This window comes from Lemur catta, chromosome 25, assembly GCF_020740605.2.
Source record: "Lemur catta isolate mLemCat1 chromosome 25, mLemCat1.pri, whole genome shotgun sequence".
Lineage (NCBI taxonomy): Eukaryota > Metazoa > Chordata > Mammalia > Primates > Lemuridae > Lemur > Lemur catta.
In genome coordinates, this window is record NC_059152.1 from 3,997,739 (window position 1) to 4,025,337 (window position 27,599).

The window sequence follows — 27,599 nt, forward strand, 5'->3', positions numbered from 1 at the left end:
GCGCCCTGCGCGGCCCGCGCCGCGCTCCCGCCCGGGGCTCGGCGTGGGGGCGGGGCGGGAGGTCCGGCGATGGGCGGGGTCGAGCGCGGGCGCGCTCCCGCTTCCCTCCCGCGCGGCGCGCCCGGCGGCGCAGGGGGCGGAGCGGCTATATTACGTGCGCGGCGCCGCCCCTGCGAGAGGACGTTGCGTGCTCGCTCGCGGCAGGCGAGTCTCCGCGTCTCCCTCGCGAACTCGGTGAAAGGAATTGGCGCCGTTCGACGCCAGGCGGGTCCGCTCTGCAGCACGAACCCACCTCCAGCCGCAGCCGCAGCCGCCGCCCGCGCCGAGGAGCAGCCGCAGCAGCCGCCACCAGTGGCCGAGCGAGCGGAGCCCAGTTTGAGCCAGCGCCTAGCGGTGAATTGGGGCCCTCACCATGAGTTCCTCGCCTATTAATGTAAAAAAGCTGAAGGTGTCGGAGCTGAAAGAGGAGCTTAGGAAGCGGCGCCTTTCTGACAAGGGGCTCAAGGCCGAGCTCATGGAGCGACTCCAGGCCGCGCTGGACGACGAGGAGGCCGGGGGCCGCCCCGCCATGGAGCCCGGGAACGGCAGCCTAGACCTGGGCGGAGATTCCGCCGGGCGCTCGGGAGCAGGCCTCGAGCAGGAGGCCGCGACCGGCGGCGACGAAGAGGAGGAGGAGGAGGAAGAGGAGGAGGAGGGGATCACCGCCCTGGATGGCGACCAGATGGAGATAGGAGAGGAGAACGGGGCCGCGGGGGCGGCCGACTCGGGCCCGATGGAGGAGGAGGCCGCCTCGGAAGACGAGAACGGCGACGATCAGGGTTTCCAGGAAGGGGAGGATGAGCTCGGAGACGAGGAGGAGGGCGCGGGCGACGAGAACGGGCACGGGGAGCAGCAGCCTCAACCGCCGGCGACGCCGCAGCAACAGACCCAACAGCAGCGCGGGGCCGCCAAGGAGGCCGCGGGGAAGAGCAGCGGCCCCACCTCGCTTTTCGCGGTGACGGTGGCGCCGCCCGGGGCGAGGCAGGGCCAGCAGCAGGCGGGAGGTAAGAAGAAGGCGGAAGGCGGCGGAGGCGGCGGTCGCCCCGGGGCTCCGGCGGCGGGTGAGTGCTGCGTTGTACGTTGCGCGCGGCGGGAGGCCCGCGCGGGTGGGGACCGTGCCCCAGGCCTGCCGGAGCCCCGCGGGGGGAGGGAGCCCCCGGGCGGGCGGGGGCCGCGGTGCGGGCGGCGGGCGGAGGCCGGCGGTGGGGGAGGGGGCGCGGGGAATCCCGGATTAGCCGGGAGGCCTCGGGCTCGGTGCGTGTGTGACGGGGGTGGCAGCGCCTCCATTATGTGGCACGGGAGCCGGGGGGAGCCGCAGCTGCCGCGGGAGGGGGAGGAGCCGCGGGCGGCGGGAGGGAGCCCCGTCGGCCCGCGGTGGCGCCGTCGCGCTGCGTGCGCGCGGTGCGGGCACATGTCTGGGGGGGGGGGAGAGGCCCGCGGGCCCGGGGCGGGCGCGCTTTGGCGGCTCCTGGCCGCTGTATTGTGCAAGGAACGCAGGGGCTCGGCGTGACGTCACTTCCGGCGGGAGGAGCCGGGCGGGGGGAGTGGGGCGGAAGGCGAGTACAATGCGGCCGCGGGGAGCGCGGGCCCGGGGGGGAGGGGCGGGGAGGGCCGCGCTCGGCCCCTCCCCCCTTCCTGAACTCTCGTCGGGATGCACGTGGGCTCCGGCCCGGGCCGCGCTGGTTTTCTTTGCCTTTCTCGAATAATCGAGTAGACTGGGAAAATTAGTAACGTCTTTAGACTGCGTCACTGACTGCGAGCCGATTGTTCTTTGAGTTAACGTTCGCTTCGTCGGTTAGGATCTCATTACCCGGTAAAGTCGAGCTGGTTTGCGCTTTAAAAGAGAAAAGGCGGCCTTTTATTTTTATTTATTTATTTATTTTTTATTTAGGGCGTTTTTTTTTGTTTTTTTTTTTTGAGTTTTGGCCTCTTATAGCGGTGTTGTGTGTTTTAGGAGACGGCAAAACAGAGCAGAAAGGCGGAGATAAAAAGAGAGGGGTTAAACGACCTCGGGAAGACCATGGCCGCGGATACTTTGAGTACATTGAGGAGAACAAGTATAGCAGGTAGCGGAGCCCCCAGTTCAGTGCTGCCCGTCGTGTGTTCCCCGACGGGAGGGCTGTATCAGGAGACAATTGTGTCTTGCAGGGCCAAATCTCCTCAGCCACCTGTTGAAGAGGAAGATGAGCACTTCGATGACACGGTGGTTTGTCTTGATACTTGTAAGTGAAGCTGTTTCCCCCCTTCTCCCCATGTTATCGAGTGGCGATGGTTTTTTGGTGCCAGCATGTTAAAACTTAATGCAGTATGTTGAACTTAAGTGTAAAAAACTCAGGTTTAGTTTTTTAAAAGCAGGGAGGTAATGGCTTACAGTCACATTACAGGACTTTAATGTTTCGTTTGGTATGGGTTGCATTGATTATTTTACAGGCTCTAGCATTTTATGTTTTTAAGATTTGGAAGTTCTCAGGAATGTAAAATTAATGTCAATTTTTGACTAGCTAATGGAAACTTGTAACAAAACTACCTATAACTTGTTCTTGTAGGCTTCTATAATAAAGTAATTTCATTTTTTGTGGAACTATATTAAGTGAGCTATTTGGGCTAGTTAAATATTTATTGATGACTTTTCCCATTAGCACACCAGTATATTCCCTATTCTAAAAGATTGTAATATTTTTTCAATAACTGCTCTTTTGTTCTCAATTCCAGTTCAGTAGCTGCTGCTTTAACATAAGTTGATTTCTTCCAAAGACCTGGGGCAGCAGCAGTGGGCCATCACTGGGCCGCTAGCTTTCTTCAGCAGCGAATGGTGGCAATGGCAGCACTGTAAATACTGCTACTTTACCCAGTTGGGTTGCAATTGAGTATGAGGAAGTATTGCAAACCTCTAAGTGAGCCTTGGCTGTCAGACTTGTAATTTTTTTTTTTGGTTAAAAAAAAGGTTGTTGGTTTAGTAATTAGAAAGCACACAACTTTCATTGTGATAAATAGAACAAAAGGTAGAAATAAGTACTTGAAACATAAGAAGTAAGGTGTCATGTCAACATGCTTTGTTAGATGTAAGGAGTTGAAGCTTAGATTCTCATGTTTTCTGTTGTAAAGTATTGTTCAGATTTGTATGAGAGTGTAAATGTAAAACTCAGGATTTCTTATTGAATATTCCTTAAGTTGAGATAGTCATTTGAGTCTTTTAAAAGAAAAAACTGCAGGTGGAAAAGTAGTTGATTCAAAAGATTAATGTCAAATTTAGTTGCTTAAGTATTGTCACTAGGAATTGGCGGGATACCGAAGCAGTGATTTAAGAAGGTAATGCCGCTGTCATAGGCTTTTAACAGATCAGCTGGGAATATCAATTTGTTGAGTGCAATATTGGGTTCAAACACATTTATTGAATTAGAAATTCTACCAGTGATTAGGAATTTTAGGAGCAAAGCTAATTTAACAAAAATTCCAAACTAGATTTAATTCTCCCTCATCAGTAAAAACTGCTAAAGAAAACAGCTTTCTAACTTGACTTTAGCTGTCCCTCAAGTGAGAACTCTGAGAAGGGTGCATACTAATGAGCCAGTGACCCATAGGTGGCTAGGTTAAAGACACTTTGGATTTGGATAATCCGGGAAGTGGTTAATCCCTAATTGTAACTAACAGGCAAACCTGGGAAAAGAGGACCTACAATGGTATTAACAGCATTTGATGACCAAGTTTGTACTTTGTAGATTTAGGCTGTCTTCACAAGCTTTAGGAAAGCATTCAGGACCTAGACCCCGAGTGTTAAGTTAAAAAATGCAGAATCACCAGCTCATGGGTTATTTTGAAATATTTGGTCGTGGCCTCCCTTCAGTTTTATTGTGGCACTGGTAAATTCTACCTGGTTCTGGCATGCTTCACTTTGATTTCCTGTTATCCTCTACTGCTTGCCTCTAAATCAAGGTAAAGAGCAGAGCAGGTATGTATTAATGTCACCTTGTCTTGATTATTTTATAAACTTAAAATACACATGTTAAGCCTTGGTATTAGTTTCACAGGCAGTTTACTCTTTAGTACATAATTCAAGAGTGACTTCTTGGTTGGGGTGGGGCTTAAACTGAAAATTGGAACAAGGGTGTGATTTGTAAAAATGTTTTATGCAGCATGAAGAAATACATGCAAAAATTTAATAACCAAGTTTTGTCTACATAGCAGATACGTTTACATTGGATATCAAGCGAGTAATGTGATATTTGATATGCTTACAGATAATTGTGATCTACATTTTAAAATATCCAGAGATCGCCTCAGTGCTTCTTCCCTTACTATGGAGAGTTTTGCTTTTCTTTGGGCTGGAGGAAGGGCATCTTATGGTGTGTCAAAAGGCAAAGTCTGTTTTGAGATGAAGGTAAAAGCAATTTTGTGGATTTTTTTTCTTTTTTCTTTAAAAGAACCTTCGTGAATTTTCATTTGCCTGACACAGCTAAGCGTCAGTTTTCTGTGAATTAGGGGCTTTAGAACCTTTGTTTTTGAGACAGACAATTTGTTATATCAGGACTTTCCATATATTAGAGCCAGGTCATTTTATCAGGCACTTGAAATGGCCACCAAAGAGTTAAAAGAAAAATTTGGTTAGATTCTTGTTAGAAAAACACTTAGCTAAAGGTATATTTTAGCTGGCTTTAAGTTGAGATTGAGAAATGTACTTTAAAAATAGTAACTGTTCTTTCAAATGCGAGTCGGTCAAATATTTAACTCAGACTTTTTCGATTTCAAGTTGTAGGCACTTACGTCAATTTTTAAAGTTCTTGTAATTGTTGGGGATGGGGAAGGGAAAGGTGAGGCAGAGTTGGGTGTCTTCATATAACAGCTAGAGAAGAAGCAGCCCAGAGTCCGTATGAAATAAGCCAGAGTTAAGGGTTTACCTTCCTGGGTTTATAGTTTAATCATTTAATGATTTGACTTTCAGGTTACAGAGAAGATCCCAGTCAGGCACTTATATACAAAAGATATTGACATCCATGAAGTTCGGATTGGCTGGTCACTAACCACGAGTGGAATGCTGCTTGGTAAAGTTTCCATTTTTGACTTCCGTGGGTTTATGAATGTTTAGGGTCTGACTTAAGTATTTTATAATGGAAGGTATTCTAAAATTTTGGCCTGTTTTTATCCATTCATTCTGTTAATATTTTAGAAGTAGGTAATACTACTAAGCACATGGCAGGTGCAGACACAGGCTAAATTTTAGTTTTTGTTCCTTCGTGGTTGATTAAGTTTATGACCGATGGCTAAGATAGACTTACCCATGACACAATTTGTCAACTAATTTTATTTACATATATACGTGTGTGTATGTATATCTCCTATCTCTCATCAATTCAGTATTTGGTACAGAGGTAGATAAATGAAAATGTCAGTAAGAGATTATTAAGTTATGTACTCACCATTTCTCTTGCACCTTACAGCTTAAGTATAATACAAAATAGATTGAATTGTTTTTAAAAGTAAGCTGTTTTCCTTAGGTGAAGAAGAATTTTCTTATGGATATTCTTTAAAAGGAATAAAAACATGCAACTGTGAGACTGAAGATTACGGAGAGAAATTTGATGAAAATGATGTGATTACGTGTTTTGTTGTAAGTTATAGCTAAATTTCTATGTATAAATGGCAAATTAGTAGCTATATGTAGGAATTTTTAAAAAGCTACATCATCGTTAGCCTTCAGCGTGTTCTGTAAATACGTGAACCAGCCCTGGGTTAAAGACTTAATTTAGCAGTTGAACTGGGAGAATACAGAAAATATTTAAGGGAGAAATCACTAAGTCATTTTGACTGAAAAGTATTAAACATGAAGTTGACCTGAAAGTCTGTTCCGTCTTCCAGGACAATATCATTTCTGGTTTTGGGATATGTTGTATGTGTTTTATTGTTTATAACTATCTGAGATTTCTTAACATTTAACCTAAATATATCTTTTACAGGATAAGCTTCCTTATTTGAATTTTAAAGTTTTTTAGAAAGCTTACAGAAAGTAGCTTTAAACTCTTAAATTATTTTTCCTAACAGAACTTTGAAAGTGATGAAGTAGAACTCTCTTATGCTAAGAATGGACAAGATCTTGGCGTTGCCTTCAAAATAAGCAAGGGAATTCTTGCTGGGCGGCCACTCTTCCCACACGTTCTCTGCCACAACTGTGCAGTTGAATTTAATTTTGGTCAGAAGGAAAAGCCATATTTTCCAATACCTGAAGAATATACTTTCATCCAGAATGTTCCCTTAGAGGATCGAGTGAGAGGACCAAAGGGGCCTGAAGAAAAGAAAGATTGTGAAGTAAGTGGTTTTTTGGGGAGGGAGGGAACTGCAGCATTTGATTGAACATTGCTTTTGCTTGGCAAAAATGGCATTTAGAAGAGTTGGATTAATCTTGTTCTGCTGTACATATTGCTCTCAACTAATGATTTTCTCTAAGTAGCTTTTTCCTTTACATGGAATGTTAAACTTTATGTAAACAAATAAGCATAAGGACTATGAAAGTTTAGCTACCCATTGTTAAGCATTGTAAGCTTTAAAATAATATTTTTAAATATTAGGTAGCCTCTAGTGATTGAACTGTGAAATAACATTTTTTCTTTCCATTATAGGTCGTGATGATGATTGGCTTGCCAGGAGCTGGTAAAACTACCTGGGTTACTAAACATGCAGCAGAAAATCCAGGGAAATACAACATTCTTGGAACAAACACCATTATGGATAAAATGATGGTAAGTAAAGTGTTCAGGGCCTGATCTCAGCATTTAAGATATACCAAGAGGTATTCTGGGTAAGTAACTCATCTGCCCGTTGGTACTATCCATTTTGTTAATACAGTGTCGTGAAGATAGATGTGTGGGCGTAATTAAGAATTTTACTTAAGCTGTTTATGTGTAAGGTAAACTGCCTTCCAGTAGCTAGGCTTGTGTTTTTCCAATAGATTTTTTTTTGAACTCTTATAAGCATCTTGCGGCTAAACAGGATTGAATAGCATAGGGTCTTGTTACAGGATTAAGTGACCTTTTTTCTATAGCAATATAGATGAAGGTAAAAAATTATAATTGCCTGCTTTTCATGATAGATCTAAGCTGGTGTTAAAGGCTTGACTTGAGAGTCACAGATTTAAAGGAAAATTTTAACTTTTGAAAATACAGGTGGCAGGTTTTAAGAAACAGATGGCAGATACTGGAAAACTGAACACACTGTTGCAGAGAGCCCCACAGTGTCTTGGCAAGTTTATTGAGATTGCTGCCCGAAAGAAGAGAAATTTCATTCTGGATCAGGTAAGCTGTAGCTTTCTAGTTGAAAAATGTTAACTGATAATTGGGTTTGGTGAAGAATTAATGTTTAGGGTTACAAACTTTAAAAAAAATTTTTTTTTTTTTTTAAAGACAAATGTCTCTGCTGCTGCCCAGAGGAGAAAAATGTGCCTGTTTGCAGGCTTCCAGCGAAAAGCTGTTGTAGTTTGCCCTAAAGATGAAGACTATAAGCAAAGAACACAAAAGAAAGCAGAAGTAGAGGGAAAGGACCTACCAGAACATGCAGTCCTCAAAATGAAAGGCATGGAATCTAACTCTGCTATTACTATGTTAAATCTGTTTATATGATTTATATCTGAAAAATTAACATTTTCTCCAGCTATACTGTTTGCAGGAGTTAGAATAATTTTGGTAAATATGAGTATGTTTGGTTTATTTCTGTTAATTTTTAGGAAAATGTTAAACCATAAGTAGATACTGTAATCTATTGAAAGAATAAAGCCATTCAAGAATGGAAAGCTTTAGGATTAGAGATACTTGCTGAGGCGGCATTCTAAGTTAATAATTTGACTTTGTTTCCTACAGGAAACTTTACCCTCCCAGAGGTAGCTGAGTGCTTTGATGAAATAACCTATGTTGAACTTCAGAAGGAGGAAGCCCAGAAACTTTTGGAGCAATATAAGGAAGAAAGCAAAAAGGCTCTTCCACCAGAAAAGAAACAAAACACTGGCTCAAAGAAGAGTAATAAAAACAAGAGTGGCAAGAACCAGTTTAACAGAGGCGGTGGCCATAGAGGACGAGGAGGATTCAATATGCGTGGTGGAAATTTCAGAGGAGGAGGCAAGTTAATTTTGACTGTTTTGTATATTTACTTCAGGATGGAAAAGAAGTGATAGTCTTAATGGGTTTAGCTAAATTCAACATAGAAAGTCTGTTCCTCCTCGATGCTGTGCTGTCCTAATTTAAAGTATTGGTGTAATTTGACATTAAATGCACTTCTTAAGTGAGTGGTTAAAATTAAACATTACTTTTGTCTTTAAACATTTATTATGTTCTTTCAAAACTGAAGGAATGGTCCAGAACACTAATCTTGTGTGTGAGTAGGGTGTAACACAACAAAACTAAAACATTTCCTGTCTTTAGCTCCTGGTAATCGTGGTGGATATAACAGGAGGGGCAATATGCCACAGAGAGGCGGTGGCGGTGGCGGAAGTGGTGGGATCGGCTATCCATACCCCCGTGGCCCTGTGTTTCCCAGCCGAGGTGGTTATTCAAACAGAGGGAACTACAACAGAGGCGGAATGCCCAACAGAGGGAACTACAACCAGGTAATGGTTTAAGATCCCTGGAGGGCACTGTTGTGTGTGCATAATTTTGTCTGGAAAGTTGTAGGCCTACGTCGTGGGGTCTCAGTCATTGTAAGGAACATTATGTATGCATTGACATTAGCAAAATGCAACTAGTGATGGTAAAATTAATCCACTTAATTTTGATTTCTCAGGTACACTGACTAGCAACAAGTCAGGTAGATTTCTTGTAGTAAATAAAAATTAAAACACTTAAGCCAGCAGAGGGTGCGGAGAGTTTCTGTATTCCCCTGAGATCAGTGGCTAGCAGCCTGTCCATTTCTGCCCCCTTTATGCCCCCCCTGACCTAACAAGCAGCTGGGCTCAGAGCTCCTGAATTTTTCCTTTTTGTAGAACTTCAGAGGACGAGGAAACAATCGTGGCTACAAAAATCAATCTCAGGGCTACAACCAGTGGCAGCAGGGTGTAAGTAATTTCTTACGTGCTTATGTACATTAATTATATTTTGAATTCCTAAGAATCAGTCTTGGAAGAGATCTTGTTCCAGACATTGAAGTGTTTAGAAGTGTTAATAGGCGAGGTGTGAATTGTGTTGCAGTTGATAGGTGGAGTTTGCTATAACTTAATTTTTTTAATGAAGTAATATTACGTAATACATATGGTTCTTTTTACTACTAGCCTTAATTGTGTAAACTAACCAAGTCATGGTGTGTTTCCTTTTGTAATGTTTATTGATAATAATGGAATATTAAAACTAACTAAATGTGGTTTGATAGAAATCAGAGGTATGACAGGTATAAATTTGTTTCCAGCAGTTACTCTGAATTAGATTCATTGTCATTTCCTAAAAGCAGTTTGAGTGGCTTATTGATGTTTTTTCTTTAAAAAAAAAATTTTCTCTTACAGCAATTCTGGGGTCAGAAGCCATGGAGTCAGCATTATCACCAAGGATATTATTGAATACCCAAATAAAACGAACTGATACATATTTCTCCAAAACCTTCACAAGAAGTCGACTGTTTTCTTTAGTAGGCTAACTTTTTAAACATTCCACAAGAGGAAGTGCCTGCGGGTTCCTTTTTTAGAAGCTTTGTGGGTTGATTTTTTTTCTTTTCTTTTTTGTACATTTTTAATTGCAGTTTTAAAGTGAATCGTAAGAGAACCTCAGCATTGTGCACGATAAGAGAATGTGTCAGTATTTCAGGGTTCTACATTTTATCTGTAAAATGTGACTTTTTTTTTTATCACAACAAAAGTAAAATGTTGCTTTGTACCTGGTGTCTTTTATTAAGAATTTACTCCCCCCATTTCTCACAGAGAATAACAGTCGGGAGTCATTGTCACAATATAATAGAAATGTTAGCAACCAGATTCATGTAAGGACTGAGTGGTCCTCATGAATTGCGTAAGACTCTGTACTGCTCATATTACACTCCATCCTCTCTGCAGTTTGCCGGGTAGTGGAGGGGGTAAGCTAAATAGTTTCTGACAACAACTGGGAAGGCTTTTTCTTGTTGAGTAACAATGGAATTGGCATAATTGGGAATGAAGATTAAAAACTTGGAACTAAGATAGAGAAGATGGAGTGTATGTAGAAGGGCTGTTAAAAATGTAAATCTTGGTTGCATTATTTGTGGAGGCTCAAACTTGTGAAGGTTAAATACCATAATTTTTTCATTTGTTCTGCATTTTGATTCTGAAAGAAAGCTGGCTTTGCCCATTTCTTATTAAAAAAACTTGTTGTAAATCCAGTTGTCTAATGGGATCTATATGAAGTTAGCTATGTCTGTATGCCCTTCTCCCACAAAATACTGTATAACTAGTGTGCTTGTAGTAGTTAACTCCACCATCTTTGTAAGCTAATGAAATTGTGAGTCACCCATTTATATCTTAATTTTTAATCATGTCAGTTCTTGAATGGGTATCTCCTTAGCCTGCTGATTTCTTTTTCTTTCTAAAGAAAGTGGGTGGAGAAATTAATTTAGACGTTTTGTTTGCAATAAAAAGAATTCATTTTACTCTCGTTTTGGGATTCTCGCCATCAAGGTTCAAAATCCCTTTATATAACTCCCAAAGTGGAGAGATTCTAAGTGTGTGCTTTCTGGACAGCTTATTCTTTACTCTGTACTTAGAACATTTAGGTTTTAAAAACTTAAATGTATGCTGACAATTTATAATTATGAAGTAAAGTTGAATTCTTCCCTTCCCCTCCCCCACAGACAACTTTTATCATTTAATGAGGGGAAAAGGTACTGGCTGGGAGAAGTTAACACTCAGTTTATCATCTTTACAAAATGCTAATGGCTGTCCTCAACCGATTATTTTATATACATATTTGAGATACATGAAACTCTGGGAACAGATGCTTTTAGAAGCCATCATGCAAGCCAGTCATTGATTTCACTACTACACAACACTGCTAACTTAACTGTAGCTATGTGATAACATTAGATCCCCTAATTGTAATTTTATTGGGTTTGCACAGAACACTTTAATCTTCCCCTCACTAAGTGAAGTGAGGAATAAGGAGTCAAACTGTAGAACTAAAATTTGACTTCAGTCTAGTGTTTTGTTGGTGTTTTTAGGTTGCTTCTGGTAAGTTTAGGTGTGCTGTATTTCTGATTGCTTAGAATTTTGTTGCAGCCTTTTCAAATCAGATTTTTAACTTGAATTCATATTCCTAGGAAATTTTTTGCAGCAAGCTAGAGTTCTAGATTGTGGTGTAGGTTTAGTTGAGAAATTTCTTGAACAAAGGCTAATCCTTGATTAATGTAGGATACTTAACAGTCTCAAGGTAGTGTCTCATGAATTTTTGTCTTTTTAGCAATTAATGCTAGCAGCCATTGGACTGAGCTACTTTTCAGTATACATTATTTTTAGGATTGCATATATTTGCCCAGAGGAAAAATTTAAACTTGATTCTTTTTAATCAATGTTAGGTGTCCTGAAGTTTTCATTTGTGCCTTTTAAAATTTTGAATATACCTTCTAGTAGAGAATTGCTTATTAAGGAATTCATTTCATAATTACAACAGGAAAGTGATGGTCAAATAACACGCCTATATAGGCCAGAGAATTTTGGGGAGGAGAGAAAAGGGGATAGATAAAAATGCTGTTCAGAAAAAACTGTTAAGATTTTAAGCAATCAAGATTAGAATTAAGTTATGTCTATATTTATGTGAAACAAATCTTAAAGTATTTAAAAAATTCAGAAAAGAGAATACACCAAATAGCAAGCAAAAGGGAGAAAAATAGGTAAGTTAAGAAATGCCAGGTTCTGGAAGAAAAAGATCTCTGAATGAGAAACTTGATTTAGATTTATTGTTCATCCAACGGCATGCCATCCCCACTCCTCCCCCCAATAGCAAGCAAAAGTCTGAACAAAGACACTACAGACTTAGTTATGAACAAATTCTGAATGACCACAGAAAACTGAGATTGTGGTTGGTTGAAGGGGCAGTCTCACTAGGAATTTTTGTAGGTAATCTTACATGTGCTGCAAAAAATTGGATTGGTTTAGCTACAGTAGTATGAAAACAGCATTAGAGACTAGTGACGAAAGGAAACGAAAATTGCTGCCAGGTAGAAATGGTAAAAAAATTATGTAGAAAGTTTTCCTTGTTTGGTAGGTTATATTGTACTCAATCTAGCTTTTGAAGGCCCCTGGTTCTAACTTACTAAGAAATCAGTGACCAGCTTCTTCTGCCCTTAATATCCACATAGCAAGATTAAATCATGAAGTAACAAAAGCAAGCAATATTAAATCTATAAAAATAATAAGCTGATTTGCCTAGGATATATTTTATGTAAAAATTAGGAATATGAACCTAGATGTCCTGAAGCTCTATCTAGTAACAAGGTATTTACTCATTAAAGGCAATTTTCTTTGAAAAAGTATTTAAAATTTTTCTAGGAAATATATTTAATAGTATTTTTAAGGGCTTTTCACCCTGGAGATTTTATACTTACAGACTGATAAACCTGTATTTAACATTTGCCTCACCTGTGTGGGAATTGGATGGCGTGTTTTTCTGTAAATTTGTTCATAACATAAATTGGCGTTTTACCTTAGGACCACGTCTATAGTGGGTTCCTCTGCATGAATAAATATAATGAAATATTTTAGGACCTTGTAAGGCAGTGGTATAGACATGGATATAAAGACCTAATTGTAGAGCTTCTAAGAGTATGTTTCATTTTTTTTTTTATAAGCCAAAACTAGAATAAACATAGTTTAGTGAGAAAAGCATAAACACCTCTTAGAGCCCACATCTTCAGTGTCTGTTATTGGACATGATAAGTGGATATATTACAGAGTTTCCGTAAATCTCTTCCTATACATAAATGTATACAATATTGTATCTGAGTCTAAGCCTTGTCATTTATTGTTCGTAATGCTGGAGCTCTGAGATTGAGGTGTTGAGGATTTGTGAAAAATCGTTTAAGTTTTAACATTTTAATAGTAGTTAATAAAAGCAAGGATATATATGTTAAGGCCTAACAGTAGGTTGCCATACCCATGCATTGGGACTCAAACCTAAGCATAAATTTTAAGGGGTGGTAAACATTGTGTTTTCGGCTAGAATCAGTTAATCTAAGTCTCCAAACAGTAATTTAAATTTATTACTCTTGTAAACCACAAGTCTGTTTAAATTGCTAATTGCCTAAACCTACCCTAAAATACTCAGTTAAATTGCAGTACCCTTGGAAGAAAGCCTTTTGCTTAGTTTTTAGCTATGGAGGGGTTTTTTGGCCACAGCTATTCCTCACCGACATTTTTAAAACATGAAAGTGAGTGATAGATCTAGCTAGCTTAGTGCTCGAGTTTTTAGTTTTGTAGGCTGCTCTTGGATCATCCTCAAAGTTGTTTTTTTAAATCTATTAGTACTACAGGTCCATTTTTATGAAATAAATAAGCATTAAAAGTACTTTGTCCAGCTCACTCACATTGGATTGACCTTTGTCTTACTAACCCTTGCTGGTAACCTTGATCTTTGAGCCCTTTAGAATTTGAAAGTGAGTTACAGTACTTACTGAAGTGTAATGTGTGTCCGTTGAGTGTGTGGGAATAGATTAAAAACCAGGGCTTCCCAAGTTTGTTGACATTCCACAATTTTAATTATGTGTGTGTTTATGAAATAGAACAATTGAAACAACCTACCTTAAGGTGTAGTTTTCATTATGTTTAGCTACATATGTATGCTAGTTTATTTGGGGTCACACTTAGCTTAATTGCAAATCATGTAGAACAGCAGGACCTCCGAAAATAAGAACTTATGTGAGAAATAGCTAAAATAGATTGTATATTCACATTAAGGCATACTTTCATGTCTTAGCCAATTGACTAAAAAATACAAGTGATTAAGCTTAATTAGTTGCCTCAAGAACTTCATTTAGTCTACAAGGAATAGTAGATTGGAAATAGGTAGGTTGGAAATTTTAATTTAAAAAATTAAAATTTATTATGTTAACTAGAATTGTTCAGAAAATGACACCTTCATAGTGGAATTGATAGTTGGTAGGAAAACAAATGTTCAAGATAAGTGACAGGCCAGAACCACTGATCACTGCTTGGTTAGGTGAGTAGTTAGGACCGGGAAGTTAACCATGTGTTTTTGTTATCTAATTACTGCCTAGGAATGTTGTTTAATTTCTTTTTTTTTTTCATGCCAGGAGTCAGCTTAGATTTTGACAAGAAATGGGTTTTGCTTTTAAACAAAGCTGAATCTGGGCATGAGAAACTATATACTATAGTTGAAAGTGATGAGGTAAATGAGAGTCTAGAAATGTTTCTAGAAAGGTTCAATTCGTTGTTATACCATTACAATCACTGAACTGTCCGATGGCATAGTTACTCATGAGCATGCCCAGCCTGAGCGTCCGCACTGTCCAAAATTAATGCACGGATTACAGGCTGGAGAGCCAACATAGCATCTAACTGATAAACACTGAATTTGTGGCATGTTCTCCTGCTTTTCCTTTAACCAGTACCATTCCATGACCTTAACAGGAAGTAAAATCAGTTTTTTCAGTAAAATATACTTTGCAAACACAGCATTGCCACAAGTTGGTATCAGCCAAACAATTTTTCAAAATTTAAAAAGCCACCAAGAACAGATTACTGACTAGTATAGACATGTAATTTATAACTGTGACAAATGCCTTTGAAAGTATTGAAGCATACATAGAGAAGACGAGATAAAATCAATACTTTGCATGAATGATTGGGGCTTATTTGAATGGCAACTAAATGATTTTTTGAGGTAGCGTGTACCAGTTGTCTGTAAAGGGAAACCCGGAGATTCATGGTCAAGTACAAGAACACAAGGTTCCAACTTACTTTTTTTTTTTCCTTGAGAAGTAATAAAACAGAAAGAAATGTGCTGATTTAAATTTCATCTCCTTTTCCTTAGTCTGTCCATGTGAATGTGCTGTGTGGAAGAGTTAAAGGGCCCAACTAAATGTGTTCCAGTGATTCCAATAGGTATTCCGAATTAATTGCTGCTTGTACATTTAGCAATTGTTAGGTTAGGCATCCAGGATCACCTTAAATAGGACTCTAATTGTTTTAAAAAGATGGGGGGGGAGAGTAATTGGTAATCAGATGGACAGATTCTCTGCAACAGAAAAAAAGGTGTTCCAATTTCTCTCTTGCATACCTGGAGTATCTCTTAGCAGTTGGTACTCTAAGGTTTAGGGGAGTATATGCAATTAGACCTGAGTCCTTTCAAGGTTAGGTCCATTTTCTTGGTGGCTCCAATTCCTTCTTTAACTTTGCAGGACATTTAACATCCTCTCTACTTGTAGGGCTTTTTTAAAAAAAAAAATTAGCTGAATTTAAAGATTCAGACTTACAGGGTTTAAGTAAATACTTCCTTACGGTGTTCTAATGAAAAACAGTAAGTCTAGGTTAGGATACCTTTCCGTCCTCACTTTCCAAAAATCTTTTTTGCATTTATACTAAATACACAAATACTCCTTTTTACTAACTTTAGAAAATTTGAAAAACAGGTTGAGGTCCTTTCAGTTCCTGAACTGATATAAATCCGTGTCTGGAGGTATATAAAATCAACTAGGAAGTAAATTTAAAATCAAAAGGCTGAGGGAATAGGAAAGCTTGGGGTGAGCTTTGATTGTGTCAGTCAGTCCCCAGAGCATTTAATTTTCAGCTTCCCTGAAAGACTTGATAAGCTTAGAGAAAATTTATTTTTCCCACTACATGCTCCAGAGTAATGTCTTTAGGTGAAATGAGAGGGATTGGGTGCTGTTGTGATTCCAATGTACCTGTCAGGGTTTGCTTCTTAATGAAATACGGCTCTGCTCACAAAAAGCAATATAATGACTTCGGAAGAGCGTGTAACTTGGTTGCATAACCAATTCTGTTCGTTTGAAGAAAAAAAAAAACCATAAAACTAGAAAAGCAACATTCAAAAATAAGCTTTGAATAGAGATGGTAAGGCTTAAGGCATGTTTTATTTCACATGACTTTCATAATGACTTGTCTTTATAGGGGAAGAAACATTTCTGTGGAAACTTAATCCTTTAAGAAACCAGTAGATGCAGAGATAGGTTTTTGGTATCCGTTAAGGGTGTGCCGTATAATGGGTGGTTTATTCCTAGAAAAAGAACAGACATCAACCATTACATTGACACAAATTTTTAAAGTGAACAATAGAAACTTAAAATTATTTGCCTATTGTAATCAATAGTAGCCTTCTCAAGATAAAAATACTCATGTCATCCTTACTCTAGAAAATGGAAGAGTAAGGTGGAAGCGATGATTGAAAAGCACTCAAATATCTGCAATACATACATCTGTAGTGCTCATATTACAAGCTTTAAAATGTAATACTTTCACGATAAAACTTTTTGTCCCCCATCTTCCCTTTTAATGAAAAATCTAAAAACATTTTAAAATGGAACTGAATGTGCAAAGCAAGCTGTGTAAAATGCCAGTATTTGGGTGGTAGAGAATATTGGTATATTATATTGACCTGACATTATTACTGGACTATTTTAAGATGCTTCCAGAAAATACTTTATTCAAGAGGACCATTGAAAATCATAATTATAGCAATCTTTTAATTTTTCTACTTTCCTTGTTAAGGTCTTCTGCTTACCCCAAAATAGTGTATGTCTTAACATGACTTTTAAAGGGGTGTCTTGACCCCCATCGCAGATTTTTATCTAGGAATAGAAGGATTCAAACCCTATTTGTTACCTAGCTCTTTGCTGAAAAGTGCATAAACAGGAATCCTGAATTTATTATATAGACCTCCTCGCATTATATAATCGAAGCAAAGGGAAACCAGCGATGGAGTAGAGGTACGTAGACTAAAGAGATGCTTGCAAATCCAATAATGGTACCAGGGATAGTCAGTTTCTTATTGACAAACTCAAGTCATTATAAATTACAAATCCAGAGAAAAGCTAGTTAATTTGAAATTCCCTGAGGTCCTTTTATTGAGATGGAAAACCAAGTAGTCAAGGAGAAACAGAGGGAGGGGCAAAGGGAAGGGGGAAATGCATAAAGCACTAGAAAGATCTTTTTAAAAGCTGATATGATAGATAAGCCACAAAAAGTTTTTAAGACTACTAATGCCCACAATTCTATTTTAATCAGCTATTTAGCTGGTACCTACTGCTATGTCACCTAGTGTGAAATTTCGGAATTAATGGAACGATGAAGGAAGCAGTGCTCTGGAGGCTCCAAGAGGGCGTGGAAGGTAGGTTACTCTTCACGGTTTAAGATTTGCAAAGTGTGAAAGTCTAGACGAGAGGGGAACGTGGACACCATTTGGTGGTGAGCATTAAATCTAACATATTTTTTTACTATATTGTGCCAGATACCGGTTAAGAATGTAAAGGTAAAAATGGGGACAAGGTTCTTGCCAAGAAGAAATGTAGGCTGTGTGCACTAGTGGTGCTAGCAGACACCAGTGACCAATAAAAGTCAACTATTACAACAGATAAACATAGTATTGAGAACTTAAGTGAAAAGATGATCAATCCCCAGAGGTTAGTGAGCAAAAGAATAGAAAGTTATGGAGAAGGTCAGAAAGGCATTTCAAGTGGAATGTACAAATTGGATTAAGGTAAGGTCATGGTGGGCTGAAGTTTCAGCATAACTTAATACAGTTTGGACTGGGAAGTTTTATGGCAGAGTAGAAACTGATTGGAGTTACTGGAAGTGTTGAGAACAATTATAAAATACATTTTGTAACATCTTAATAGTTCAAGAAGAAAATAAAGTTATTAATGATCATGCAATGATGTTTTAAAAGTAATCCGACCAAATAAATGTGTTACACCTTTGTTTTTATCCAGGTCTCCAATTTATACAATCATTCTGCTGTGAAACTGAACTAACCTTGTAATTGGTGAAGGCGTTGGAAATTTTACCAGCCGAGAGGTTTGTTTCTCTCTTACTCAGGGTAAGATGTAACCGCAGTATGCTAGAGCTAGAAGGGACTTTAATTACTTAATCCATCTGCTCAGTTTTACATGTTCCATACATTAGAATGTCAGCTCTCTGTATCCTCCAGTTCCATATCCTCGGACTCATGCAACTGCTGATCGAAGGTATTGGGAAAACCAAACAATAACAATGCAACAACAAAAAAATACAATCGTTAAACAGTACAGTGTAACAACTAGTTACATAGCATTTCCATGGCATTAGATATTATAAGTAATTAGAGATGATTTATGGGAGGCGGAGAACAGCAGACACCTGTATGTAATCCCAGATGCCCAGGAGGATTGCTCTGAGTGCAGGAGTTCGAACCCAGCCTGGGCAACAGAACGAGACACTGTCTCATAAATAAATGAATAAAAACTATATGGGAGGTTGTGCATACTCATGCCAATACTATTTTATATAAGGAACTTGGGGATGTGCTGCGGATGCCCAGGGAAGACTGCACACGAGCTGAGAGCAGAAGTGGTCTGTCCGTACAGCCTGTTAAATACCAGATCATTAGTGCTCCTCAGTGTTCCCCCCCTTCATGAAGTGCTGCCTCTTACTACAGGTGAATGTCACTTGGAATTTTAAACTATTCTTTGGCTGAGATCAGTGTGAATAATGTAGACTGCACTCAACTTTGGTTTGTGCTAGTACGAGCAGGCAGATCATGCAAAATTGCATTTTCCTTTCTGTTAACCTTTTCTTAGCAATGTCTAAATCCCTCCTTTGGTGGCTGCCAGATTAGAATCAGTAAAAGTTTTCTCTCAGAACATGTGTTTGACAATGTCATTCACTGGTAGTTAAGGCACATGGTAAACCTCTCAACCGCTGTACCCTGACCCTCCTAGTGGCAGCTAAAAGCAGGTGGGCATGGGAGGGGAAACGCTCTCGTGAACTGACTGGAGCGAGCCCCACTTTTCCTTGAAGACTTCTTCCTTCCTTGCTCTGTTTCAGTGGCTTGCCATGGTATTTCAAAGTAACAGGACCAATCAATAACGGCTACAGTCCTGTCGACTGATGTCTTTTTTTTTCCCCTCAGTATTTCTTTAGCACTTAAGCATCTGTGTTTTATTGTATTTAACAGATCCTGAAAAATAATGTCCATTAATACTTTGCAAGAAAATAACTTCATTTCCTTAGGGAGAATTTCTTCTGGGTGAATAATATTGATTTACTTGGATGTTGGGTAATTTTATACTTGTATTTTAAAGGATTTTTTAATGGGGGCAGCCAATTGACTTTCAAATGGCTTGTTTACCTTAATGCAATGACATTAAGTGCAATTCTACAATATTTCCATTGCACCATTCTACCAAACAAGTTCTGAAAGCATTTTTATACATACCATGCACATAATTTGAATTCAAAACCAATTTTACTTAAAAATTAAGACCGTGCATACTTACAAAAAACATTTAGGGCACTTAAAAAATTAAGTATGACAAGTACACTATGTGCAACACAAGAATGCTACATTGGCATTAGATAACAAGGCCAGAATAAACTGGCGAGTTGTCATACAAGTGTGAACAAAAAAAAAGACTACAACTTACACATACTTTATTTACTTGATGGCGAGCTTATTGAACATAAAATGTTTTATGTGATTAATACCAGCTTTGTTCACGTCGACATCAGGGAGTTGTGTTTGGTATTCTGTGCTCAAGATTGCTTAGCTGCTGCTGTCGCCGTCAGTTTGTTTTCTTTCAGGATCAAGGTGGGTGCTTTCATATAGTATCTTATTTTTAATCCCTTCTCTGGCAATTCTTTCCTGGATTCTTTGCTTTGCATTATTATACCTACAATGGAACCTTGTAAGAAAAGAATATGAAGAAATTATTAATATAAAGTTCCTATAGAAATTAGTTTTATCAAATTTATTTATTGCTCTTTATAATGGCACGGTTTAAAAATGCTCACAGATAACTACCCCAAGACTGGAAATACAAAGTGTAGCTTGGAGTGCTATTTTGGGATGGTTGTCAAAATACCTATGAACACATGCTTTTTTAAAAATTAAGGGATGTCTACATAAAATGAGGCTTTCTATCACTTTAGCTTAGTTCATCTGTTAAAGAACTGCATATATAAATGGAACCATAGAGTATGTGCATCGTGCACTGTGGAATCTGGCTTATTTTGCTCAAGAAAATATGTTTGAGATTTGTGTATCTTACTATTCATCAGTAATTGTGAACACCCTTAAAGTAGCACTTTCAGATGTGATGAACAAGCAGGAATGATATATAGGCGTTAGCGTAAGGGCAAGGTTGAGGCCTTCCTAAATGAAGTGTAGAAACCATGACTTTGTTTTGATGGGATGTCTAATGTCACACATTCATCTGTTCAAGCGTGCAGTGAATGATATGGTATATGGATAGATGTGTTGAAAAGGTAAAGGCATTCCAGCAATGTTGTTTGGTAAGACAGATTCCATTAAAAAGTCCTTAATCAAGATTCATTCTTCATTTTAGGTGGGACTCTCCCAATGGGAGATAGCTCTGAAAAAAGCATGTGCTTCGCTATTAGATAACCTATTATAATCATGGATTTTCTTCCATACTTAGCAAACATACCAGCATCCTAAAGTCACCAAGATAAATCCTCCTACTCCAACATCACATGATCTTCTAATTCTACCTGTTTAAGTAAGCATAAACAGTATAATTAATTAGAATGTAACTACACATTATAGTTACTCTAGAAAAAAATTACTAATCAACATAGAGAAAATTTTTTAAAAACAAATAAAAAAGATACTCACTAGTTAACAAAAGATGTCCAAGGCCAGCCACAGCGGATCCTAATGAACCATACAAGACCGAATCCCGTGCACAGGGGATGTTTTCAACATCCAAAATTCCTAGGAGCTTAAATGGCTATGATTGAAAAAAAAAAAAAGCTAGATTGAACAAGAAAATAGTTTATTTCAAGGTGTGTTGGCAAAGATTACAATACATTCCCCTTGGTACCATCAAGAGATTATTAAGCTAGAGTATGTGCCGTGTGACAGCCTGGAATCAATTTCTGCTTTTTCCTGCTTTTGGTACACAGTCTGAGTCTTGAAATTGGAACCCTTGAAAACTTGATCAGAAAGCCCTAGGCAGTAGGATAACTTTGTGTTATATCATAATTTGCTAATCAACTAATTTGGAAATAGGAATATACATATTTTATGTGGTCTTCAAATGACATTACTTGGGAATTTGGCTATCATTGAAATTAAAAAGCATCATAGTTTGCTCTAATAATCCCAGTAATTTGGACCACATTTGCTTAACATTAACATGCTGTTTTAAATCCCATTTTCGTGTTTTGTTGGTGTTAACTAGATGAACAACATTTGTGGTTGCAACAGATACTTCACGTGAAGATAAACATGGGCAATATATTTATCTCTTCTAGTCTCGGTTTTCTTGCCTGTGAAAAGTGAGGTTGCACTTGATCCTGCATTCTCCCTATGTGGTAGCCGCAGCCCGCTGTGGTGGGGACAGCCGGGAATCCCCAGCTGGGTTTTGTTCCGGCTCTGCCACTAACTTCTCCAACCCCATCTCAATCTGTTGTAAGTTCCTTCACCTGCTAAAATGGCTTTTTCTACAGTCTTCATTGGATTTATGGACTTGTTTTCCCCATGTTTGACTGGGATGTCTGTCACTATAAACTGTACTTTAGGGCAGCAGCAGGACAGACATTTAACAGTCATGTTTAACTGGTATTTCTACTGAGTAAAAAAAAGGTTAGAAATGATCTTTTCTAATACTTGATTACTGTAAATGTAAGTTTCCAGCAACATTGCTTGCAAGGTTTCACAGTTTTCAAAGTGGGTTAGTACTGTGTGGGGTAGGACATGAAGCTAGAGGAAGAGGATTCTATAGGATGAGATGATAGCTAGAAGGTAGTATATTTTAAGGGGAAAGAGATTAGAATGAGGAAAGGACAGTAAAGGCCAGTCAGGTTTTAACCTTTAGGTTGAAACGTGAAAATATTCTCAATTGTATTTTTTGCTTGTGTTTGGTTCTTTGGCTCAAGCATCTGCTGGAAAAGGCAAAATGTGACTTGATTCATAATAAAGCAAAAACCATATACTCGTTTGGGGTTGTCATTCTATTTCTTTCGCCTCTCCCTGTTTCCCCCGCTGCACACTCGGAACAGATTCCTTCGTGCACACAGCAGGTGCTCCCAGCTGCGGGCTTTAAAAGCTCTGCAGTACAGAGAGGTTAGGGGACTAAATTCTGCTTCTAGCTTTTTCATTCGGCAAAAAAGACTTTTTTTTTTTTGGTTTGTTTTTTTACCATATCAGCTCAAAAGCCCAGGGGACTGTATGGTTGTGTGGGGGTAGCTGCTGTGCTGATAAGGAATGCTGGACTCTGCACTCTGGTCCAGAACTAAGGCCCTTACTTCGAAACCAGCGTATTTCCGCAGGGGTTGGATGCGGGGCCCAGAGGGAGTGGTGGTACTACCAGGTCTCAGATGCCAGCGTAGGAGCAGCAGCTCTGGTGCTTTTCACATACCAGGTTGGCCACAGCACGCCCAGCGCTGCGCCCCTCCCCCAGCACGGCAACCCAAAAGTTCCTTCAAGGCTTCCGAGCTTTCTCATTTGGATTCCCTTCCAGGATGGTGGAGCACTTGGACAAAACAGTGGTTTCAGGCCTTAAAGATTAAGGAACTCTTAGACCAATTTTTTTGTAGACAGTTATTTTTAAATCTTAGAAAAGCAGCTTTACCAGCTCACCCTGATGAAACAAGCCAGCCAGGCAACGAGGTTATCTTGAGCTTTTTAGAAAGATTTTCTAGTGTCACCCTCAGATTTTGGTTTCAATTTGGGATGGGCCATTGGAATCTATGTTGGAAACAGTGCCTTAGGGCTGGGCACGATGGCTCACACCTGTAGTCCTACTATCGCTTGAGGTCAGGAGTCTGAGACCACCCTGAGCAAGAGTGAGACCCCAGGCTCTACCAAAAATAGAAAAAACCAGCTGGGCCTGGTGACTCATGCCTGTCTGCAGTCCCAGCTACTGGGGAGGCTGAGGCAGGAAGATTGCAAAGCCCAGGAGGTTGCAGAGAGCTACGAGGACACTTGCACTTTAGCCTGGGTGACAGGCCCTGTCTCAAACAAACAAACAAATTGCTTTAGGGAAAAGTATATAAACTTTTTCAAAAAGTAAATTTGGAAGTGCTAGAAAGTATTTCAGCTCACTTTAAAGATGTCTTACAGAAGTTACATATCTCATTTAAAATGGTACCTTCTAAAACCAAGAGAGCCAGCGATGGTGCTGTTAGACACCCTCTAATAGCTACATCAGCCCCACACCCAAGACTGGTCTTAAATGTTGATAGTGCCGAGGTTGAGAAACCCTGGTCTAATTAAACAATCTCATAATTTAGAGCTGGCAGGGGGTTATTACTGCCAAGCACACTACACCCTTTTCCTCTGATCATCGAGCACTGCAGTTTCACATTTCCCGAGGAACTGGGACTTGCAGGTACGCACCACTACACCCAATGATTTTACCACCTCTCTGAGATTGTCTCTGAAACAGACTCAGGAACTTAAAGAGGCAAATAAGCACTGGCAGAGTGGAGGTGGAAGTCAGTGTGACCCCTAAAAGGCTGTCATTACCACTGAACTAAACTGCATCTATAACTCTGGCTAAAAAACAACCAAAGCTCTTCCTTTCGGATCCGCCATCTGCGGTGGAACTGCTACCAAGATGCAGATTTTTGTAAAAACCCTTACAGGGAAGACTATCGCTCTCCAGGTCAAACCCTCGGATACAACAGAAAATGTAAAGGCCAAGATTCAGGATAAGGAAGGAATTCCTCCTGATCAGCAAGACTGATTTTTGGTGGCAAGCAACTGGAAGATGGACGTACTTTGACTACAACATTCAAAAGGAGTCCACTCTTCATCTTGTGTTGAGACTTCCCGTGGTGGCGCTAAGAAAAGGAAGAAGTCTTACACCACTCCCAAGAAGAATAAGCATAAGAGAAAGAAGGTTAAGTTGGCTGTCTCGAAATACTATAAGGTGGATGAGAATGGCAAAATTAGTCGCCTTCGTTGGTCTTAATCTATCCCAAGCTTCAGTCTCAATCTGCCTGTTGTTGACACCTCTCTTACATGTCTAATAAGCACCTTGAACCTAATATTTGCAAAACACATTTTTTACGTCCAAACTTGCCTCTTAATGGCATCACTACTCAACCAAGTTTTAGGCCAAAAACCCGCGAGTCATCCTTGATTCCTTCCGTCCCTTCATCACATCCATGACCAAGGTAGCAGCAGGTCTGGAAGGGGCTACCTTCAAAATATATCTTGAACCAAACCACTTTCACCAACTTTGTTACTACTACAGGTTGAGCATTCTGAGTCTCAAGTCCAAAGCTTTCTGGGCACTGCCATGACATTCTAAGGATATGTTCGTTGGAGGATTTTGGATTTGGGATGCTCAATTGGTATAATACAAGTATTCCATAATCTGAAACATTTCTGGTTGGTCCCAAGCATTTCAGATGAGGGATACTCAACCTACACTACTTGTCAACAGTATCTTAAATCTTGATTGTACTCTTAAAAATGTGTATCAGATGACTGTCATTCTCCGTTTTAAATCCTCCATAGCCTTTGATTATGCCCAGAATAAGGCATGTACTCCTTACCGTTACTCCCAAGGCCCTACATGATCTGGCACTTAGCTCCTTTTGTATCCCACTCTTTACCTTGTCCTCTTGTCTAGGCACACTGGCCTTACCATTCGCCTAACAAGCCTAGGTGGTTATTACCCAACATGTGCTACCTTTCTCCTGGATCTTTGCATGGCTGGCTTAGCAAATGAGTCTTACTTTATTGATTCCCCCACCTATTAGTACCTAATATTAACAGTAGGTACTCTGTAAATATTTTTTGACTAGGTGAGTTAGTGAATTCAGAATTTTCCTGAATGTCAGTTAACCTGCATATACTAAAGATTACATTTTAAAGTTTCTTGAAGAACAAGAATGAGGGGGCAAAGCAAAAAGGTTTTAAGGGCTACTTCTATCAAGGTATGGTAGCTTGATGACTCCTATTTTTACCTTACGCTTGCTAATCCTAACAATCAAATAATCCTTTTCCCTGGGTCGTACTAGCATTCTCACTGATAAATTCTTTTTAATAACTGCAGGCTTCCTTTTCTGACATTGCCCTCAGCTGTTGATCAGGCATAGCTTACATTATATCAATTTTGTTATCTTTTTGATGAGCTTTGATAGGTACTACTGTTTCAAGAGCAATTTATTTGCAGGTCTTTTTCTTTTTTTTTTTTTTTTATCTTTGGTCCCCAAAACCTGACAGTGCTATTTCAAGGACTTGAAGCTATCCTTCATTTCACTGACTACGATAGTGTTTTGCTACTGATGGGCCAATTAAATAGGTCAATATTGATCCAGTTTTTTTCTTTCATTGAGTTCTTTTTTTGATTTGCAATGGATTAGACACCTCTTATGACCCTGAAAAGACAGCAGTTATCTCCCGTCAGAGATGAGTAATCAGATACAGAAAGAATAAAAAGTCCCATGCAGGACAAGATCGCAGTGTTCATCACAAAGCTGAACTAGGATTTAGTGTTTGTAGTTATGGTGCACCTTGAAATATGCAAGTTTGGAAAACGGATACATTTTCGTTTAACATCACACATATTCCAAATGGTCAGTGTATGAGACAGTAAAAACAGAAAAGGCACCAACAGTTTATGAATTGACAAAACTTGTTTTGGTATTAAATATGGAAACAATCCAAATGGTCAGTGTATGAGACAGTAAAAACAGAAAAGGCACCAACAGTTTATGAATTGACAAAACTTGTTTTGGTATTAAATATGGAAACAATCCAAATGGTCAGTGTATGAGACAGTAAAAACAGAAAAGGCACCAACAGTTTATGAATTGACAAAACTTGTTTTGGTATTAAATATGGAAACAATTTCTGCAATATTTGTTCATATTAACCATATGATCTGCTGTCTTGGCCAAATTTAGATGGAAATGTCCAAAGAGAAGCAAGCAAGAGCAAGAAGTGAGCAAAATTTCCAAGCCAAGTAGAAAATAGCTTTAGATCTATACATTAGGGTGCCATGGCACTTGCCTATGGTCTCAGCTACTTGGGAGGATCGCTTGAGCCTGTAATTTAAGACTGGACAAGATAGCAAGACCCTCTCTCTAAAAACAAACAAAAAAAACCCCGTAGATTAGGAGCCATCTAGCACACAGTAGATCTTCAATAAATGTTTGCTCATGATTGATCCAATGTTACTATCTTCACATACTATTTAAATTTTTTTTTTTTTGCATTTTTTTTTTCCTGAACACCTGTGATTTGTTCTGCTATTACCTCCCAATACGATAAATGCTGTAATGCTAAAGCTATGTACGAGATGCCAGGGAAGATCGGGAAAGCAGCACCTCAGCTGGCTTTCGGGAGGCAGAGGAGGCCCTTTTAGGGAGACCAGACAGCCTGGTCTAGCTTTCCTATACTAAGAATTTGGGTTTTAAAGAAAGGGGCTGCTATAACTGGATTTTCGGCAGAGGGGTGAAATTTTCCAGTTCGCAGGTTGGAGCACCGAGCCAGGGACACCAGCGAGGCAGGACACTGGTCACATACAATGCTGTACACTCCACTCGATCGAAAGAAAGCTGATGGGAAAAAATCTGAACCCCTCATCCTCCTGCTGGATATAAACTCCAAGTTTTCAGACCTCCGCGTCTACCTCCATGTTAAGTGTGAAGAATGCAACAATAAAGACGGTACCTGTCCCCTTTGCCTTTACCATCAACCTTCACCAGCAAATCACAGCGCGACGCGTTTTGCAAAATTTTCTCGCCAAAGGATTCAGCACTAGCTGTTTCATAAAATCCTGCAGTAAGTCATTAGCACCGCAGGTCCCCTCCCCTACTTTGGGTCGGTATCGCCCTGGCGACTTAGGTAAGACTGCCGGGTACGAGTGTCACGCGCACGGGTGGCGGAGAAGCCAGGGACACGTGCCGCGTCCCCACGCGCCGCCCCGAGGCGGCGTCCCCCGCGCGCCCCCGGCCCGCTGCCCCCCGGGTTACCTTCCCCTTCCCGGGCTCGCCGGGCTCCGGAGCGGCAGCCATGGGGACGAGTCGGGACCCGGTCCCGTCCTCGCCCCGCCCTGTCCCCGCCGAGGCCGCGGCAGCGGAAACCCGGCCCGCCCCGCCCGCCGTCCCCGCCGTCCCCGCCGCCGGCCGCCATCTTAGGGCACGTTCTTCACGCTCCGCGGCGGCCTCGCGGGCCGGCCGGCGCCCCGGCTGCCGTCTCCTTTGTCCCTCGGACGGGTCACACGTCCCTCCCGGCTCGGCAGCCGGCCAGCAGGGCTGGCGGCGAGGGGCGAGGCCGGCCAGCGAGGCTCCCGGGCCCCGGGTCCCGGCGGGCGGCGCGCCGCGGCCCCTTTTCCCGCCCAGCCCCCTCCGCCGCCCCGGCCGCCATTTCCCGCCGTCCCCCGCGCTCGCGCTCGCGCTCGTGCACGCGCGCCGGGCG

General features: G+C 40.6%; 2 protein-coding genes across 9 annotated transcripts; one reads left to right on the forward strand and one right to left on the reverse strand.

The window, feature by feature from the left end:
- On the forward strand, positions 1-22,161 carry HNRNPU (heterogeneous nuclear ribonucleoprotein U). Of its 3 annotated transcripts, XM_045537197.1 has the most exons (16): positions 1-1,100; positions 1,994-2,105; positions 2,188-2,261; positions 4,278-4,417; positions 4,979-5,078; positions 5,532-5,644; positions 6,076-6,339; positions 6,651-6,770; positions 7,194-7,322; positions 7,431-7,599; positions 7,884-8,138; positions 8,442-8,626; positions 8,999-9,070; positions 9,512-15,088; positions 17,228-17,330; positions 17,932-22,161. In XM_045537197.1, exons 1-14 carry the CDS (start codon positions 413-415, stop codon positions 9,563-9,565), a joined length of 2,475 nt encoding a protein of 824 aa, XP_045393153.1. In that variant the 5' UTR covers positions 1-412; the 3' UTR covers positions 9,566-15,088; positions 17,228-17,330; positions 17,932-22,161. The 3 variants fall into 3 exon arrangements, with proteins under 3 accessions (XP_045393153.1, XP_045393152.1, XP_045393154.1); XM_045537196.1 differs by having other exon boundaries at positions 9,512-17,330; XM_045537198.1 differs by having other exon boundaries at positions 1-1,043; positions 9,512-17,330.
- On the reverse strand, positions 16,050-27,263 carry LOC123627554 (cytochrome c oxidase assembly protein COX20, mitochondrial). 6 transcript variants are annotated; one of them, XR_006731340.1, is made up of 6 exons: positions 27,155-27,263; positions 20,835-20,949; positions 20,647-20,710; positions 19,685-19,881; positions 17,975-18,173; positions 16,050-16,220 (listed from the first exon to the last, which is right to left on the reverse strand). XR_006731340.1 is itself a non-coding variant. In XM_045537200.1 (4 exons), the coding sequence occupies exons 1-4, from the start codon at positions 27,194-27,196 to the stop codon at positions 19,743-19,745; spliced, it is 360 nt and encodes a 119-aa protein (XP_045393156.1). In that variant the 5' UTR covers positions 27,197-27,263; the 3' UTR covers positions 17,974-19,742. The 6 variants fall into 6 exon arrangements, 2 of the variants coding, with proteins under 2 accessions (XP_045393156.1, XP_045393157.1); XR_006731338.1 differs by having other exon boundaries at positions 17,975-18,176; XR_006731339.1 differs by having other exon boundaries at positions 19,624-19,881.
- Between the last annotated feature and the right edge of the window lie 336 nt (positions 27,264-27,599).

Excerpts from the sequence above, each read along its gene's own strand:
- HNRNPU (XM_045537196.1), top strand. The coding sequence starts at position 413 with ATGAGTTCCTCGCCTATTAATGTAAAAAAGCTGAAGGTGTCGGAGCTG. Across the intron at positions 5,079-5,531 it reads CACGAGTGGAATGCTGCTTG|GTGAAGAAGAATTTTCTTAT; the intron begins GTAAAGTTTCCA and ends TGTTTTCCTTAG. Across the intron at positions 7,600-7,883 it reads TGCAGTCCTCAAAATGAAAG|GAAACTTTACCCTCCCAGAG; the intron begins GCATGGAATCTA and ends TGTTTCCTACAG.
- LOC123627554 (XM_045537200.1), bottom strand. The coding sequence starts at position 27,196 with ATGGCTGCCGCTCCGGAGCCCGGCGAGCCCGGGAAGGGGAAG. Across the intron at positions 20,711-20,834 it reads TGGACATCTTTTGTTAACTA|GTAGAATTAGAAGATCATGT; the intron begins GTGAGTATCTTT and ends TTACTTAAACAG. Across the intron at positions 19,882-20,646 it reads TTGGTGACTTTAGGATGCTG|GTTCCATTGTAGGTATAATA; the intron begins GTATGTTTGCTA and ends TTTTCTTACAAG.